The 16,306-nt window shown below is 38.2% G+C and overlaps 1 protein-coding gene across 6 annotated transcripts in view; it reads left to right on the top strand.

Moving 5' to 3' along the window:
• Positions 1-16,306, top strand: part of Ncoa1 (nuclear receptor coactivator 1) — a 251,421-nt gene that overhangs the window by 190,627 nt on the left and 44,488 nt on the right. For all 6 annotated transcript variants that reach the window (XM_063231459.1, XM_063231465.1, XM_063231449.1 and 3 more), the window contains 3 exons: positions 2,674-2,821; positions 4,106-5,429; positions 9,437-9,617. In XM_063231459.1, the coding sequence (XP_063087529.1) occupies positions 2,674-2,821; positions 4,106-5,429; positions 9,437-9,617 (1,653 nt within the window). The remainder of the gene's footprint in view (positions 1-2,673; positions 2,822-4,105; positions 5,430-9,436; positions 9,618-16,306) is intronic.

Genomic DNA, 16,306 nt, shown 5'->3' with positions numbered 1-16,306 from the left:
TAAATTGACAGGCATCGTGGCACACGCCTTAATGCTAGCACTCGAGAGACTGGGGCAAGAGGGTCGCTGTGAATTGGAGCCATACTGAGCTACATAGCTAGACCCTGTCTCAAAAAGAATTTTTTTTAATTACAAAAATTGACATAGACATATTTGAGAAGATAACTAAGATCGAAAATTTGCCCTTTAAAGAAAGTTATGGCAATTGATCAGATGTCAGTATTAGGCTGGTTAGGTGGTAAGATGCAAACTGATGATCCGTCAACCAGCACTTTCTGGGCGATATTTTTTGCAAAGCACAGTGCAAGATTTAGTGGAGAACAGAAGACAAGTAAATCCGTAAGAGGAATATAGGAGGGGTGTTTAGAAAATGATGAGAGGGAAGGCTGACGATGCAAGGAGAAGTCAGACTGCTTCGAGCTGTGCTACCCAGCATGACAGTCGCGAGTCGCAGGCGGATGTTGAGCACTTAAAATGCAGCTAAAATTAGTGACCAAAGAACTGAATTTTAAATTTAATTTCAAATGCCCACATGTGACTGCTGGCTGTTATATTGAACAGTGCAGCTTTGTAGAATAACCAGTAAATCTTTCCTAGAAGAATAAGGAAAGCCTGAAGAGAAATAAATCAGGTAAGGAAATAGATGAAATGGCACAACGTGAAACATACTTCTGTCTTTTCAGGCCCTTTATATATTCTTAGATTTATCATCTTCATGTTAATAGTTTAAGATTCCTCTTTTTAATTGCTGTTATATTTTCCAAAATGAATTGTTGAAAAGGTTGGGGCTGTTAATTAAGTTTAGGATTGTTCATAAAATTTTCATATGTACTCTACCCAGCATTTGCTTATATCCTTCCACAGAAATCCTGACTAAATATCCCCATGCATTCTATCTGGTAAACATGCCAGTGATTTCAGTGAAATTGCTAGAAGGGTAAAGAATGTGTTTGGTTGGGCATAGATCTCCATCCTGGCAGTTAAATTTTTGTCTTAGTTTTAATACTTAGATTTATTATAGTACAGGTTTACAACATATTCTGCCTTCTGCAGTTGACTTTGGATCCCCAAGACAATAGAATGGGACATATCTTCTCTTTTTAAGTACTACATAGCTTTAAAACTTAACATGTTTGATAAAGTCTGTTTCATATGTCATTTAAAATGTAATTGAAATGCTTTTTGAAATGTCTTTGAAAAATAAGGCTAATAATATATGTTGAGTTATAATAGTCATTTGTGGTAGTTATTCTTTTTTTTCTGTTGGTATGATTTCTGATTGTGATAAAAATAAATTTATATGGTAAATCCCTCTTAAAATTCTATTACTAAAATATCAATGGCATTTTACTTCTTAGTAGCCCAAAACGATACAGCCTTTACATAGTTACTAAGCATTTACCTCTATGATTAGCATTTTGTCTGCTGTTAGAAAGTTTTAAATCAATAAAAATATTTTTTGTAAAGTGATTTGACTGCCATAATCAAGATTTGTTCCTTATATTAGTAGTCATTGGCTTTATCTTAATTTGCTCATTACTAAACTTGAAAAATTAAAACATTATTAATACATACCAGGCATAGTAATTCCACAGGAGGTTGAGGCAGAAGGGTCACAAGTTTCAGGCTACCTTAGACAATTTAGTTAGACCCTGTCTCAAAGTAAAAGACAGAACGGGCTGGGGATGTAACTCAGTGGTAGAACATCCCTGGGTCTCATCTCCAGTAAAGCAGGGCGGGAGAGGGGTGGTAACAGAGTCCACCAAAAAAAACTATACACATCTCAGGAAAAGAAAAACTTGTATAAATATTTTAATATTAAATTTATCAAGACATCATGAGATTAATACAAGTTACCTTTGGCATCTGCAATTACAAGAGGTGCTCAGAGTGGTGGCCATGAGATTCCAGATATTTATTAGTGTGGTGAACTCCTGAAAATCACTTTTTCAGATTCTTCTCTAAGGCCAGCAGTGCAGTGGATTTTCTGCAATACATGTTATCCTCTAGGGTCACACCATCTGTTAAACAAACATTGCACTATTTTTATTTTCCTGAAGTATGTATACATTTTTTGGCCAACTCTGTATATACCTAATAATTTATCAAATGGAACCTTACTGATTCACATCCCTGAGTGAAATTTTAAACTTGAATATTAGTAAAGGAACTCTACAAACTAATCAAAACTTAGAGGATGAATTGTATGGCATGTGAATTATATCTCAGTAGAATTGTTACTTTAAAAATCAGCCCAACAAAACAAAACTTGCTAAGGGTAACACTGAAAATAAAGGAGAAAAAGTACTTCCTGATATTTTTAGTAGAGACTTAATAAATTTGAAGTGCTGCCTCATTATAGGGAAGGATGAAAGTTAATATTCTCTTGGCTTGGGGTTTCTTCATAATCTTAATTTCTGAGAGGAGGCACCCGTGCAAGGAGGACTAAAGTAGAACCTGGCATCAAGTGCTTCATTTCAGCTGGAATCGTTTTTTTCCACCCAGATACAGTATCTGCTTTGTCTGAACGATTCTTTATTGTGAGTCTGAGCAGGCAGCTGTGGGGAGGGCATTTAAAAATGAGACTCTAGGAAGAAATAAGGCCTGGTTTCTGTCCTTTGCCCAGCGTTCAAGTACAGAATTTTAACTAGGTTTCTCTTTTGTTTGAAACAGTGATGACTCGTGGCACTGCCTCCAGCCCATCCTATAGATTCATATTGAATGATGGGACAATGCTTAGCGCCCACACCAAGTGTAAACTTTGCTATCCTCAAAGTCCAGACATGCAACCTTTCATCATGGGAATTCATATCATCGACAGGTACTACTTATTTGGAGAGCTTCATATGAAATAAGTCAGTTCACATATCTCTTCTTAGAGAAATTTATGCTCTTGGTGACCAGACACAGAGCTTCTAAGTTAGGCGTAAAATTAGAGTACTGTGCTAAATAGTCAATACATCCACTTTGGATTTTAGAGTTTTGTCACCAAGTAACTTTGTTGTTCATACAGAAAGACAGGAGAGGTGAGACTGAAAATATGTGTGTTAGGGACTGAAAACAAAATGGTACCTAAAGACCTATGAGTTTGTAGTCTTAGAAGAAATTTCAGAGTTTGTAACATTGTTATTTTTGTCTTTCAAAATGCTTTATTTTCATTAGGACAAACTTTATAGCTCTTGAATTCAAGTGGACAGTTTGGCATAGAAGCTACAAATCATTCAACCCTCAAGTTGAGATTTTGAGCACTGTTTCCTCTAGGTTTTCCCCTTCCTGAGATGTTTATAGTGGTGTACATGGTAAAGTCGTGGAACTGCTCTTTTACCCAGTAACCTACTAAAATTCTGCATTTACAACTGTTTAAAACTTAATCAACAGACATTTCCCTCACTTCATCTTTTCGTCATCAGATGATTTTGCTTATTGGAACATGGTAATGCCAGTCACAAATCTGTTGTTACAGTTATCAATTTGAGTAAAAAACTCAGTGAAAAGCTGAATTCAGTATTTCATTTTTTTTCTAGTTTTACCTGAAATTATTCTTGTGAGTGGAATTAGCAGAGTTCTTTTTTCATATTGTGATTTTTGTTTCAAAACATCTGCTATGTCTGCATATCACCCTTTTTAATTTTCCCATCAGCAATGCAGTATTTTCCTTACCCAGTCTTCCTCTTTGGAGTTGAAATACTTAAAAGCTGTAACAGGAAAATCATGAATAAGTATTTTATAAACAAACACATGAGAAATTTCTCTTAAACCAGAAGTATTGTTGTAATATTAACTGTTTGTATTAAGTTTAGAAAAGTTTCAAAGTACATCTGTTGGGTTTTTCCTATTGCTAAGACTTCTTTTTCATATAACTGGCGTGTTATCAAATTAAAGGACCTATAAGCACTATTTCCTAGAAAGTGGTACTGAGAGACAGTCCACTGCTTTTCCTTAACTTAAGATGACACAAAAGCTCTTTACTTGATAGCTTGCAACATTAATGAAGTCTCTGGTGTTGTATTATAGTATAAATGATATTATATATGATGATACATATGATAAAAATGTTTCAATGTAAACATGCAAATCTTTTAATAATATATTTTCCCCCGCCTAGGGAACACAGTGGGCTTTCTCCTCAAGATGACACTAATTCTGGAATGTCAATGTCCCGAGTAAACCCCTCCGTCAATCCTAGTATCTCTCCAGCTCATGGTGTGGCCCGTCCACCCACATTGCCACCATCAAACAGCAACATGGTATCCGCCAGAGTGAACCGCCAACAGAGCTCCGATCTTCACAGCAGTAGCAGTCATACTAATGCTGGCAATAACCAAGGGAGTTTTGGATGCTCACCTGGAAATCAGATTGTAGCCAATGTTGCCTTAAACCAGGGCCAGGCCAGTTCCCAGAGCAGTAATCCATCCTTAAACCTCAATAATTCTGCTATGGAAGGTACAGGAATTTCCCTAACACAGTTCATGTCTCCGAGGAGACAGGTTACTTCTGGCTTGGCAGCAAGGGGCAGGGTGCCAAACAATTCATTTCCTCCAAATATTCCAACTTTAAACTCCCCAGTTGGCATGACAAGTGGTGCCTGTAGTAATAGTAACCGATCTTACTCAAATATCCCAGTACCATCTTTACAGGGTATGAATGAAGGACCCAGCAACTCTGTTGGCTTCTCTGCCAGTTCTCCAGTACTCAGGCAGATGGGCTCACAGAATTCACCTAGCAGATTAAGTTTACAACCAGCAAAAACTGAGTCCAAAGATAACAAAGAGATTGCATCCATTTTAAATGAAATGATTCAGTCTGACAACAGCTCTAGTGATGGCAAACCTCTGGATTCAGGGCTTCTGCATAGCAATGACAGACTCTCAGATGGAGACAGTAAATATGCTCAAACCAGTCACAAGCTAGTGCAGCTTTTGACAACAACTGCAGAACAGCAGTTACGGCATGCAGATATAGACGCGAGCTGCAAGGATGTACTGTCCTGCACGGGCGCTTCCAACTCCGCCTCTGCCAACTCCTCGGGAGGCACTTGCCCCTCTTCCCATAGCTCGCTGACTGAGCGGCACAAAATTCTGCACCGGCTCTTACAAGAGGGTAGCCCCTCGGACATCACCACGCTGTCTGTGGAGCCTGATAAAAAGGACACTGCTGCTGCTTCAGTGTCAGCGGCTGGACAGGCCCAAGGGAACTCTAGCATAAAGCTAGAACTGGATGCTTCAAAGAAAAAAGAATCAAAAGACCATCAGCTGCTGCGCTACCTTTTAGATAAGGATGAGAAGGACTTAAGATCGACTCCAAATCTGAGCCTGGATGATGTAAAGGTGAAAGTGGAAAAGAAAGAGCAGATGGATCCTTGTACCACGAACTCAACCCCGGTGAGCAAGCCTGCCCCTGAGGAAATCAAACTGGAATCCCAGAGCCAGGTAGGTAACTCCTCACTCCGAATGATCATTCCTAGGTAGTGTTCCTTTTCATTTACTTTATTCCCACCATAAACTAGGTTTGGATTCATGGCATGTTTAGTCCTGTCCACAGAACATGTACCAAGAGGTTAGTACAGTACCTGATTGGAAAAACAGGATGGCCTCAGAAGTTCTCTTCAGAGCTGTATAGAGTTGCAGGATTCATGTGACACTGAAAAAAGATTTTTCTTTCTATAAAGTCAGATTACATATCTTTGGACATTTTCAAAACACCTTCCCTGCCCACCTCCTTCCAGTCCCACATACTAAATTCAACTCTGGGATAGAATGTAGGAAATCTGCCTTTTAAGAGAAGTTCTCCGGAGAACTCTGATGCATAACTAATTTTCGGAACCTCTGATATAAACCAAGTGAAAAAAATGCGAGCAGTTAGACAAGGTTACCTTGTTAAAGCATTCTAAAGCTTTTTGGTTTTTGTTATTGTTGTTGTTGTTTTCTGAGCCAGGGACTCACTGTATATTCCAGACTAACCAACCCTGAACTCAGTTTTGTAACCCAGGCCAGCATGAAACTCAAAGTGATCCTCCTGCTTCAGTTTCCTAGATGCTAGGATTATAGGTGTGTGCTACCACACCTGCTTTCTAAGGCTATTTTTGTTCTCTTTTGATTCTGATCACCCTTAGTCCCCATCAGAGAAGATTTAAATATTCTGGGTTGGGGCTGGGGATTTAGCTCAGCGGCATAAGCACCTACCTTGCAAGCAGGCAGTCGTGAGTTCGATTCCCGGTACTGATGAAAAAGAAAAAGACACAAAAAAAAAAAAAAAAAAATTCTGGGTCACAGAACAGTCACTCTTACCTAATATGACCTGAAATAGAAGTAAACAAAAACAAACCTACTGTAAATTATTACAGATTAGGAGCTTGTATGTCTGGAGTGGGTTGGCATTGTTAAAAAAATTAACAGGAAGCTTCATTTAATGAATACTTGTGAATTCTGCAAGATGCATGTATGGTCCCTAGACTCAAGGAGCTCTCATGTTGTGTAGAGATGGCATAAAGGCACTTAAAAAACAGCTGATAATGTATTTACAGAACAGCTTATCAACAAAGACTCCACCGTGAAATAAGATTTACACTTAGTATGCCTGGGCCCTTCAGTTTCTTGAACCAGCTTGATTTTTCTTCTCCCCTTCCATGAAAGTCTCTTCCCATGAGCGTATGGCATTCTAGACACGTGGAAGTCCTTTCTGCCCTGAGCTAAGCCTATCTCCATGGCATTTCTGCCTTGTCCTCCCGTCTGTGCCTGCTGAGCTTTCCATCCTCCACACAGCATCCTGACCAAGTTTCTAGGGCCTTCCCCCAGAAAACTACAGTTATGGTTCTCTCATCGCTGCTCCTTTGGGCTTGCTTTGTCTCTGTTTACAATCTGTAGTAACACTGCGGGGTAGTTTACTGGGGACTGAACCTAGGCCTTTGCACTGAGCTGTCTCCTCAGCTCTTTTTATTTTTTGAGACAAGATTTGCTAGGTTGCCCAGGCTAGGCTCAAACTTGTGATCCTCCTGTCTCAGCCTCCCAGAAAGCTGGGATCACAGGCATGCTAACACTTATTTGACTGTTTCTTGAAATGTATCCTCTTTAAGGAGAAGTCTGTGTCTCATTTTCTTAGTACAATGAAACTAGTAGATTTGAAGCTTTTGTAAATAAGGAGGAAAGGGGTTGAAGAGAAGGGAAGGGAATGGAAAAAAAAGAAGCATGACATATCTTGACAGGTACAAATTCCCTATGATACATATTACCATTATATATATCTAAAATCACCAATAAAATAAGAAGTTTTAAATTAAAAGAAATTAACAGTTTTTTAAGGATAAAGCAGCTTTAAATAATAAATATATTCTAACTCTCATACTTTAAAAAAAGGGACCAGGGATATAGCTCAGCAGCATAAGCTCCTGCCTGGCAAGCACAAGGTTGTGAGTTTTGATATCTGGTATCCAAAAATAAATAAATAAAAAGTGTCTTTATAAAATAATGCTATTGTGTATGTCAGATGTGTGAGGACATCTGTTTTGGTGCATATGTACCTCTTTTTGCTGAGTTTTTATATGCGAATAGGATCACACGATCATAAGAGTTTCATGTACTCATCAGTAGTAGATAAAGCAGTTTTCCAGTGTATAAAACTTTTTTCTGTGTCCTTGCTAATGCTTGATATTATCTTTCTTTTAAATTGAGCCATTCTAGAGTATGTGTAATAGTAGTTCATTATTTTAGTTTGCATTCTCTGATAAATATTCATTGGACATTTGGATAGCTTTTGTATTGCCTGGTTGGGTCTCTTGTCCATTTTTTAAATGTCTTGTCCTTTGCTTACTGACTTGTGAGAGTTCTTAATGTATTTTGGATATAAATCTTACTGAATGCACATTTATAGATATCTTCTCTATGCTGTGACTTACCTTTTCCTTCCCTCAGTGGTGCTTTGCAATGATGTGAAGTTCTTTGTTTTCACACAGTTGGTTTGGCCATATTTTCCTTTATGGTTAAGGCTTTTTGCACGTATGTAGTAAAAGACATGTTCAAAATTGTTCATAGCAGCTTTATTTTGAAATAACCCAAAAATCCATTATAGAAGAATAATTATATTGTAACATATTCAACACTCAGATATTATCAGCTATGGAAATGAATTAAATATAGCTACACGTTACAGTATATTTGAGCTATAGAAATATAATTTGAAAGAAATCAGACATTTAAAAAACATACAGTTGGCAGGGCATGGTGGTGCACATCGTAATCCCAGCACTCAGAGAGGCTGAACCAGAAGTATCACAGTGAGTTTGAGGCCAGCCTAAACTACACAGCAAGACCCTGTCTCCAAAAAAAAAAAAATATATATATATATATATATATATGTACATATAATACCCAGAAACAACTTTAGTTGAGTTAAACACATAGATGATTTTATGTTAATTATCTCAAAATAATTATAAGTGCTATGAAGTAAAAGCTAAGTTTTGTTCTTTATATAACTTCATACAGTATAAGGAGTCCCTATTTATTCTTTTTTTTTTTTTTTTTTTTTTTTTTTGGTGGAACCTGGGATTGAACTCACAACCTTGTGCTTACCAGGCAGGCCACTGAGCTAAATCCCCAGCCCCCCCCCCCATTTATTCTGAAAGACAGATTTACTGAATTAAGTTGGAAATGGTTTTCCTGAGAAGTATGAAGCTAATCCACTATTTATAAAAATGTTTCCCAAACTTTATCAATGTAAATTTATAGTAAGTCATTTTACATTGGGGGAACAGTATTGGATGGAGATTGAATCCCTCTGTACTGAGCTATATCCCAGACATCTTTTATTTATTTTTTTTTTTTAGACAGGATCTCACTATGTAGTTCAGGCTGGCCTTGAGCTCACTTTCTAACTCAGGCTGTTCTTGAACTCACAGTGATCCCCCTGCCTCAGCCTCCTAGGTGCTGGAAGTACAGTATGAGCCAACACGCCCAGCTGATTTTTAAATTTTTGAGTCAGGGTCTCACTAAGTCACTTAAATTGTCTGGGCTAGGCTCAGACTTTCATTTTTTCTGCCTCAGCCTCCCAGAGAGCTAGGATTACAAGCATATATCACTATACTTGGCCAAAATTTTGAAAGCTGTTAATAGAAAAAAATCAATGGCAATGCCATTGTGACTCTTGTTATAACGTACTCTTGACATTTCTGGTCCATTGATTTTCCTATACATAAACTTTATACTGACACAAACATGTACTTGTATGTATATTATCTTATATCCTGTAGTATATGAATATACCTCCTCAGTGGAATAAAGCACAGAATTTTTTTAAAATCCAGTCATTGTGATTACTTCTTCCTTCTTCATGCTCTCGTATCACATTTAATTCATAGAGTTTAAAAGAGCTACTTTTTTCCTACATTCTTTCAGCTAAGCCTAGAAGATGCGTTTCCTCTAACTTTGGTTTCCCTTCTTAGTTTGCAGCTGACCTTGACCAGTTTGATCAGTTACTGCCCCCACTGGAGAAGGCAGCACAGCTGCCAGGCTTGTGTGAGACAGACAGGATGGAAGGTGCAGCCACCAGCGTAACCATCAAGTCGGAGAGCCTGCCAGCCTCACTTCAGCCCACCACTGCCAGACCCACTTCCAGGCTGAATCGTACGTGTTGGGAGCAGCACCTCCCTTTCACTCTTCAGTGATAGTGGGGATTAGTACTTTGTCTCTCAGTATCATTGCAGAAATCTTTGGTTTGTTATGAAGCCTCGTTTCATTATGCTTCTACCAGTATTAAGCCCCTAATTATACTTGATAGTAAGGTAAAGGTTGTAACAGCTGGGCATGGTGGCACACGCCTATAATCCCAGCACACAGGAGACTGAGGCAGGAAGATCACTATAGAGTTTGAGACCAATGTGGGCTACAAAGTGAGCTCAAGGTCAGCCTGAGCTTTATGTGAGACCCTGTCTCAAAAAGACACACCAAAAAAAAAAAAAAAGGGTAAGCAGTTGATGTTAAGGAGAGCAATTTTATGTTCTTACCCAAAACATCCCATAATAGAATGCTAAGAAATAAGAATATGGTGTCAGAGTATGTTTCTCAATATTTTCCTTGAATACCAGTCTTTGTTGTTACTGTTTGCCTTCTGAGACAGTCTCACTATGTAGCCCGGGTTGGCCCTAACTCTGAGGGATCCTCAGGCCTCAGCCTTCTGAGTGCTGGGATTACTGGCATGTACTATATACCCAGTTTAAAAGCAATTTTAAAATGACACATTATATTAGATGAACAATAAAAACTACTGGCTTCCACCTAGTACCATTTGAAATGAAACAGAGAAAATAATATAAGCTAAAGAAAGAATGCAGTTGATATCTTATAATATCTAATATCATTCAGATGAAGAAAAGATGTTTTTAAATAAAACTGAGAAAATTTGTCACCAGGAAACTGCACTACTCTTTAAGCTAAAGATCAATCCAGATGGAAATTCTCATCTATCCACATAAAGTAATGAAGCAAGCCAGATAGTTAAGGTGCTATTAAATGGAAAATTCTTTTTTCTCTTTCATTGGGTAGCTTCTTTAAGTGAAAGAATAACTTTAAAGCAAAAATAACCCTGGATTATACATAACATTTAAAAGTGAAACATCTGGCAGTAGCACAGAGGATGAGATAGAAGAAATGAGACTATGCTGTCCTACATGGAATAATATAATATTTGAGATAGATTTCTAAAAGTTAAAAGTGCATTTTATTAATAGAAAAGTTTTTTATGAATCATGATCCTATCCATTGGAAAAAAAGTGTTTAAAGGCCACGTGATCTTTAAGTGAACTTAGGGTCACAGATACATATGCAGTATACAAAAAGCATCTATGTTCCTGTATACCAACCGCATACAGTTGGAAAAAAACCCACAAAATATTGAATATATTTTAGAAAGAATAATAACTGCAATAATACCCTGCACTGGAAACTATAGAACTGAGTGAAGTCTCAATATCATCAAGATAGCAATTGTCCCAAAATTAGCCCAGATAAATGTAATTTAATCCCAATAAAAATCCCAGTATGCATGTTTGTTTTTGTTTTATTTCAGTACTGGAGATTAAACCCAGAGCAGAGCCTTTGCACTGAGCTGTATCCCAGCTGCTTTTTATCTTTTACTCAGTGCTGAGTTGCCGAGGCCTGGCTTAAATTTGTGATCCTCCTGCCTCAGTTTCCCAAGGTGCTGAGATTATGACATTTATGTGGGAATGCAGAAGTTTTAGATTAACCAAAACCACTTTAAAAACCTGCAATATTTGTACTACTTGATTTTAACACTGCTGCAAAGCTCTAAATGTCAAAGCAGTGTGGTTTTTCAGTAAAGATAGCCATGTAGATCAATGGAACAAAGTAGAGTCTATAAAAAGACTCAAGTTTATTAGGCAAACTGATTCTCAACAAAGATACTGTCTTAGTTATTTTCTCATCACTGCAACACAATGCCTGACATCCACAATTTAAAGGAGGAGAGGTTTCTTCAGGCTGAGTTTGTAGTGGTTTCAGTCTGTAGTCAGCTGGCTCCAAGGCAGCTGGCGTAGCAGAGGGCACGAATCAGGAGACTAAGGGAGAGACGGAGCTGGACCCTGCTCAGAGCAGGCTGCCAACATCACATTTATCTATAAACTCATCCGTGGATTAGTTCACTGATGAGTATCACACTCCCATGATCCAGTCATCTCCCAAAAGCGCCACCTACAAGCAAATGAGGCCTTGGAAAACATTTTAGGTTTAAACTGTAAGTAATTCAATTGAGAAAGTACTCTTCTCAAGAAGTGGTGATACAGTGATGATCTAAACTGGTCGTGTCACCAAGGCATAGTGGGGCATGCCAGTAATCCCAGCACCCGCGAGGCTGAGGATTGCCATGAGTTTGAGGCTGGCCTGAATTAGGGTGTGATCCTGTCTCAAAAACAGAAAAGAAAAGAAAAAACAACTGGCCATGGCCCATGCCTTTAATTCTAAGCGTTAGGGAGGCTGAACAGGAGGGTTGTACCAAAACAAGTCTGAACTACTTACAGTACTGAGACCCTGTGTGGGTGCCAGGTGTGCTATGCAGGTAAGGAAAACAAAATGAACCTCAACCCCTGTCCATATTCAAAAACTAAACTCATTTTCCATTCACCATAGGCTTAGATATAAAAGTTAAAATATAACTTCTTAGTAGTAACCTAAGATAAAACTTTATGTCAGGTGGGCATGATGGCACATGCCTGTAATCCCAGAACTGGGGAAGCTGAGGTAGGATGATCACTGTGTGATTGAGATCAGCCTGAACTACATAATGAGACCCTGTCTCAAAAACAAAAAGAAAAAAAAATTTGGTACCTGGGATCGAACTCACAACCTCGTGCTCTCCAAGCAGGCGCTTATGCCACTGAGCTGGACCTCCAGTTCCCCCAAAAATCTTTGTATCATTGAAATAGGTAAATAGTAGGACATAAAAAGTACCAAACATGAAAGAAAAAAATCATAAGTTGGACTTCATTAAATGTTAAATCACCTGCTCTTTAAATATCACTCCTTTTAAGGAAATCAGTAACTAATAACATTGCAAAATAGAAATCACTAAGTTAGACACCAAATATTTATGGAAGAAATTATACTTTCTGTAATCCCTTACAGAAAGTAGAAGTAAAAGAATTATTTCCTAATTTATATTTGCAAAACAGGGGCTGGGGATTTAGCTCAGCGGCATAAGTGCCTGCCTTGCAAGCAGGCAGTCATAAGTTCGTTCCCCAGTACCGGTAAAAATGAAAAAGACAAAAAAAAAAAGAAATAACACATATATTTGCAAAACAGGTATATGATAAAAGACTGTCATCCAGAATATACAAAGAACTTTTAAAACTCAAAGAGAAAATAATGCTGGGGATGTAGCTCAGCACACAACGCCTGCCTGGCAGGTGTGAGGCCCTGAATTTGATTTCCAGTACCCACACCCCCTCCCCCCCAACAAGAAAATATCCCAGTTTTAAAATGGGCAAATAATCTGGACAGATACCTCACCAAAGAAGATACATGAATGGAAAATAAGTGTGTAAAAAAGATGACCAACAACATGTGTCATTTGAAAATTGCAAATTTAATAGATTGTACAGCTCTCTTACAATGACTAAAATTGAAAATGCTGACATCACCAAATATTGCCAAGAATATAGAGCAATGGGAACTCTCAGCCATTGCTAGTGGGAATACAATCAATCACTTCGGAAGACAGTTCAGTTATTTCTTACTAAATATATTGTTACCATATGATCAAGCAGTCTTGCTCCTTGATATTTACCCAAATGAATTGAAAACTCTTGGCACCAAAACCTGCTATAGATGTTTATCAGCTCTCTTCAGGGTCACTAAAACTTGAAAGCAACAAAACCACAGAAAGACATTGCTGACTAGAAGCTGTATTCTGGAAAAGCAAAACTTTAGAGACAGTAAAAGGATCGGTGGTTACCAGGGATTTGTTTGTAGTGGTTGCCAAGGGAGAGACAGAGGGAAGCACAAGAGATTTTTAGGTATGATACTATTCTGTGCAAGTAATTTTGGAGTGTGGAGACATGACATTATTCACTCAACAAAACCTATAAAATATGTTCTTTAAAAGAAAGAACCCTGGTTTATAATAGGGACTGTGGTGATACATCAATATTGATTTATCAGCTCTCACAAATGTACCATACTAATGCAAGATGTAATAATAAAGAAACAGCCCAATCTTTAAAATAAAGACAAAGAATTTTAAAAGGCATTTCGCAAAAGAAAATATGACCCATCGCCACATGAAAAAATTACTAATATTTTTAACCAACAAAGAAATGCAAATTAGAGCTATAATGACAATACTGTCAAGTCATTAGAATGCCTCAAGTTTTGAAAACCAACAATATCAAGTGACGCCAAGAATGTAGAGCAGCTTTAACTTTCTGTTGCTGATGGGAATGTGAAAAGTTACAGCAAGTTTAGGAAATTACTCAGCAGTTTCTCAGAAAGGTAAAATATACATATACCAAGTGACTACACATATACCAAGTGACTCTTAAATACTCTTAGGTATTTAAGATAAATGAAAACGTATGCCCAAAGAAATACTTGACCACAAATGTTCATACAGTTTTAGTTGTAGTAGCCCCCACAACATAAGAGTCCATCAGCAAGTGAATAATAACCCAGGCATGGTCGCTCCCTCCTGTAATTCCAGTGTTGGGGAGACAGAGGCAAGGGGGCCACTCAGGAGAGAGCAGCCTGGCTGTGTGACAAGTCCAGGGCAGGCCGGACTGTGTGGTGAGATCTTATCTCCAAAACCAAAGCAGAGAAAGTGAATGGTTTACTCATAAAATGAAATGTAGCTCAGAGAAGAAGCTGTTAGATGGCATTAGTCTCAAAACCTAGTAAAAAATATATAGATTTATTTAAAATTCATATTTTTGATGTTTCAAAGACGCAAAAGTAATTTTTGTAATAAAAATCTGATAATTGGTTGCCAGAGGTGGGGTGAGATAGGGAGTATTGACAGCCAAGAAATATATAAGAACTTTCAGAGGTAATAAAAATACTGTTACTTTCTTGGTGGAGATAAAATGTCCTAGGCTCGGGCTGGAGAGCCTGGCAGCACAGCATCTGCCTGGCAAGTGCGAGGTTGAGTTTGCGCCCTGGTGCCAAAAAAAAGAATATCGCAGGTTTATAATCTTTCAAATGATCTCTTGAACTGTACACTCGAAATGAGTGCATTTTATTGTGCATAAATTATACAATTATATGTGTGTATGTATACATATATATACAGAGAGAGAGTTTTGTTTTGTTTTGGTACTGGGAATTGAATGTAGGACCTTGGACTTGCCAGGCAGGTACTGTGTGGTGAGCTATATCCCTGGCCCAAAAATTTATTTCAGAAGCATCCGAAGTTAGAATAATTAGGTTATCTATATTTTCTGTAATTCTAAAGGTGGAATAAAGACATTTTGACATATGAAAGGGCTCAGATATTTGCACAGCATATTCACCGTTTCAAGCTGAAGGTCCTGGATGATGTCCTTCAGCAACAAGATTAGGGAATATCCAGTGCAGATTCCATCAGGAGCCTGGGGCCTCTGTAAAGGAAGGCTCCAGGGAAGAAATAAATTTGATCGCTTTATCTTTATAGGAAACATTGTTGGTAGATTTATGTTCAAATGTTGGAGCATCTAAAAAATTCCCCTGGGAAAGCAGGCAAATGGAAAATAAGGCAGTTGTTAACTCCAGGAAAAAGAAAGCAGGGCACACAAAAGGAGGTTTGAATACAGTGCACAATTTGTCTTAGAAGTGAATGTATTTGTGTAATCATAAGAATACAAGCTTTTGATTATGTAAAAACCTCTGACCTGTGTAAAGAATTGGCAGCTAAGGAGGTAAGTATGGAGAGCTAAGGGCTCATCTGTCATGAGGGAAGTCTCTGCATCTGAAGTGGAGCTGTAATGAAGCGGCAGCACATGCATATATAGAAATGGATAGATACGTGACAAAGAAAACAGGTACTAGAGCTGCGAATGGTTGCCTCAGCTGAGAAGGAGGTAACTAAGGGGTAGGTAGGGGAGAGGCAGAAATTGCTTGTATTCATTATGGGCCATGTATATATGTTAATTTGAAAAGAATTAAAGTTAATAGAAATAAAATGTGCCTTCTAGTTTAACAATGCTGTGAAAATGGAATTTTTTCCCTTCACAGTGCAAATGGCTCTCTTTTCTCCCCTAGAGATTCTCTTCCACATATAAAAGTATATAAACAGGCCAAAACCTGTTACACTTTGTGCTAGTAAGTTTGCAAAGGCCAGAAGCATATAGAGGAGCATCATGGGATGGCTGAAGGGGAGGACAATCAATGCAGACAGCCGGTCCACAATATTTAGATTCAGACAGGAAAGAAAAACGTAATTGAAGAGACAAAGGCTAAGGAAGGAAGCTGGATGACAGAAAAAAGAATTAATGAGTGAGAAAGGACAAAAAATATGCTAGCATTTAAGAAGAAGGAGAAAGATGGCTTTTAGTTTCAGCCCCCTCCAGCCTCTTGACTGTGCATCACTGCCTGTTCCTAGAACCAGAGTCCACGGCTCATTGGTCCACGCTGTGGTGGCCCTCAGGAAAGTCACACCTTGCCTGCTTTAGTGCCCATTTGGAGACTGAGCCGTGCCAAGGGCAGATGTCAGCCCACGGGAGTTTAATGCCCATCACACTCCACCCTGAGACATACCAGTCAGAGCTCTTGACCCGTCTTTGCTGTCATATTTTCTTTTCTTTGCCATTTGGCAATATATTCTGAGAGAAATT

Source organism: Cavia porcellus, unplaced genomic scaffold (assembly GCF_034190915.1).
Source record: "Cavia porcellus strain 051 isolate PalLab524CR breed Dunkin Hartley unplaced genomic scaffold, mCavPor4.1 scaffold_1, whole genome shotgun sequence".
NCBI lineage: Eukaryota > Metazoa > Chordata > Mammalia > Rodentia > Caviidae > Cavia > Cavia porcellus.
The sequence above is the reverse complement of the archived record's forward strand: the minus strand, read 5'-3'. Positions and strand labels throughout refer to the sequence as shown.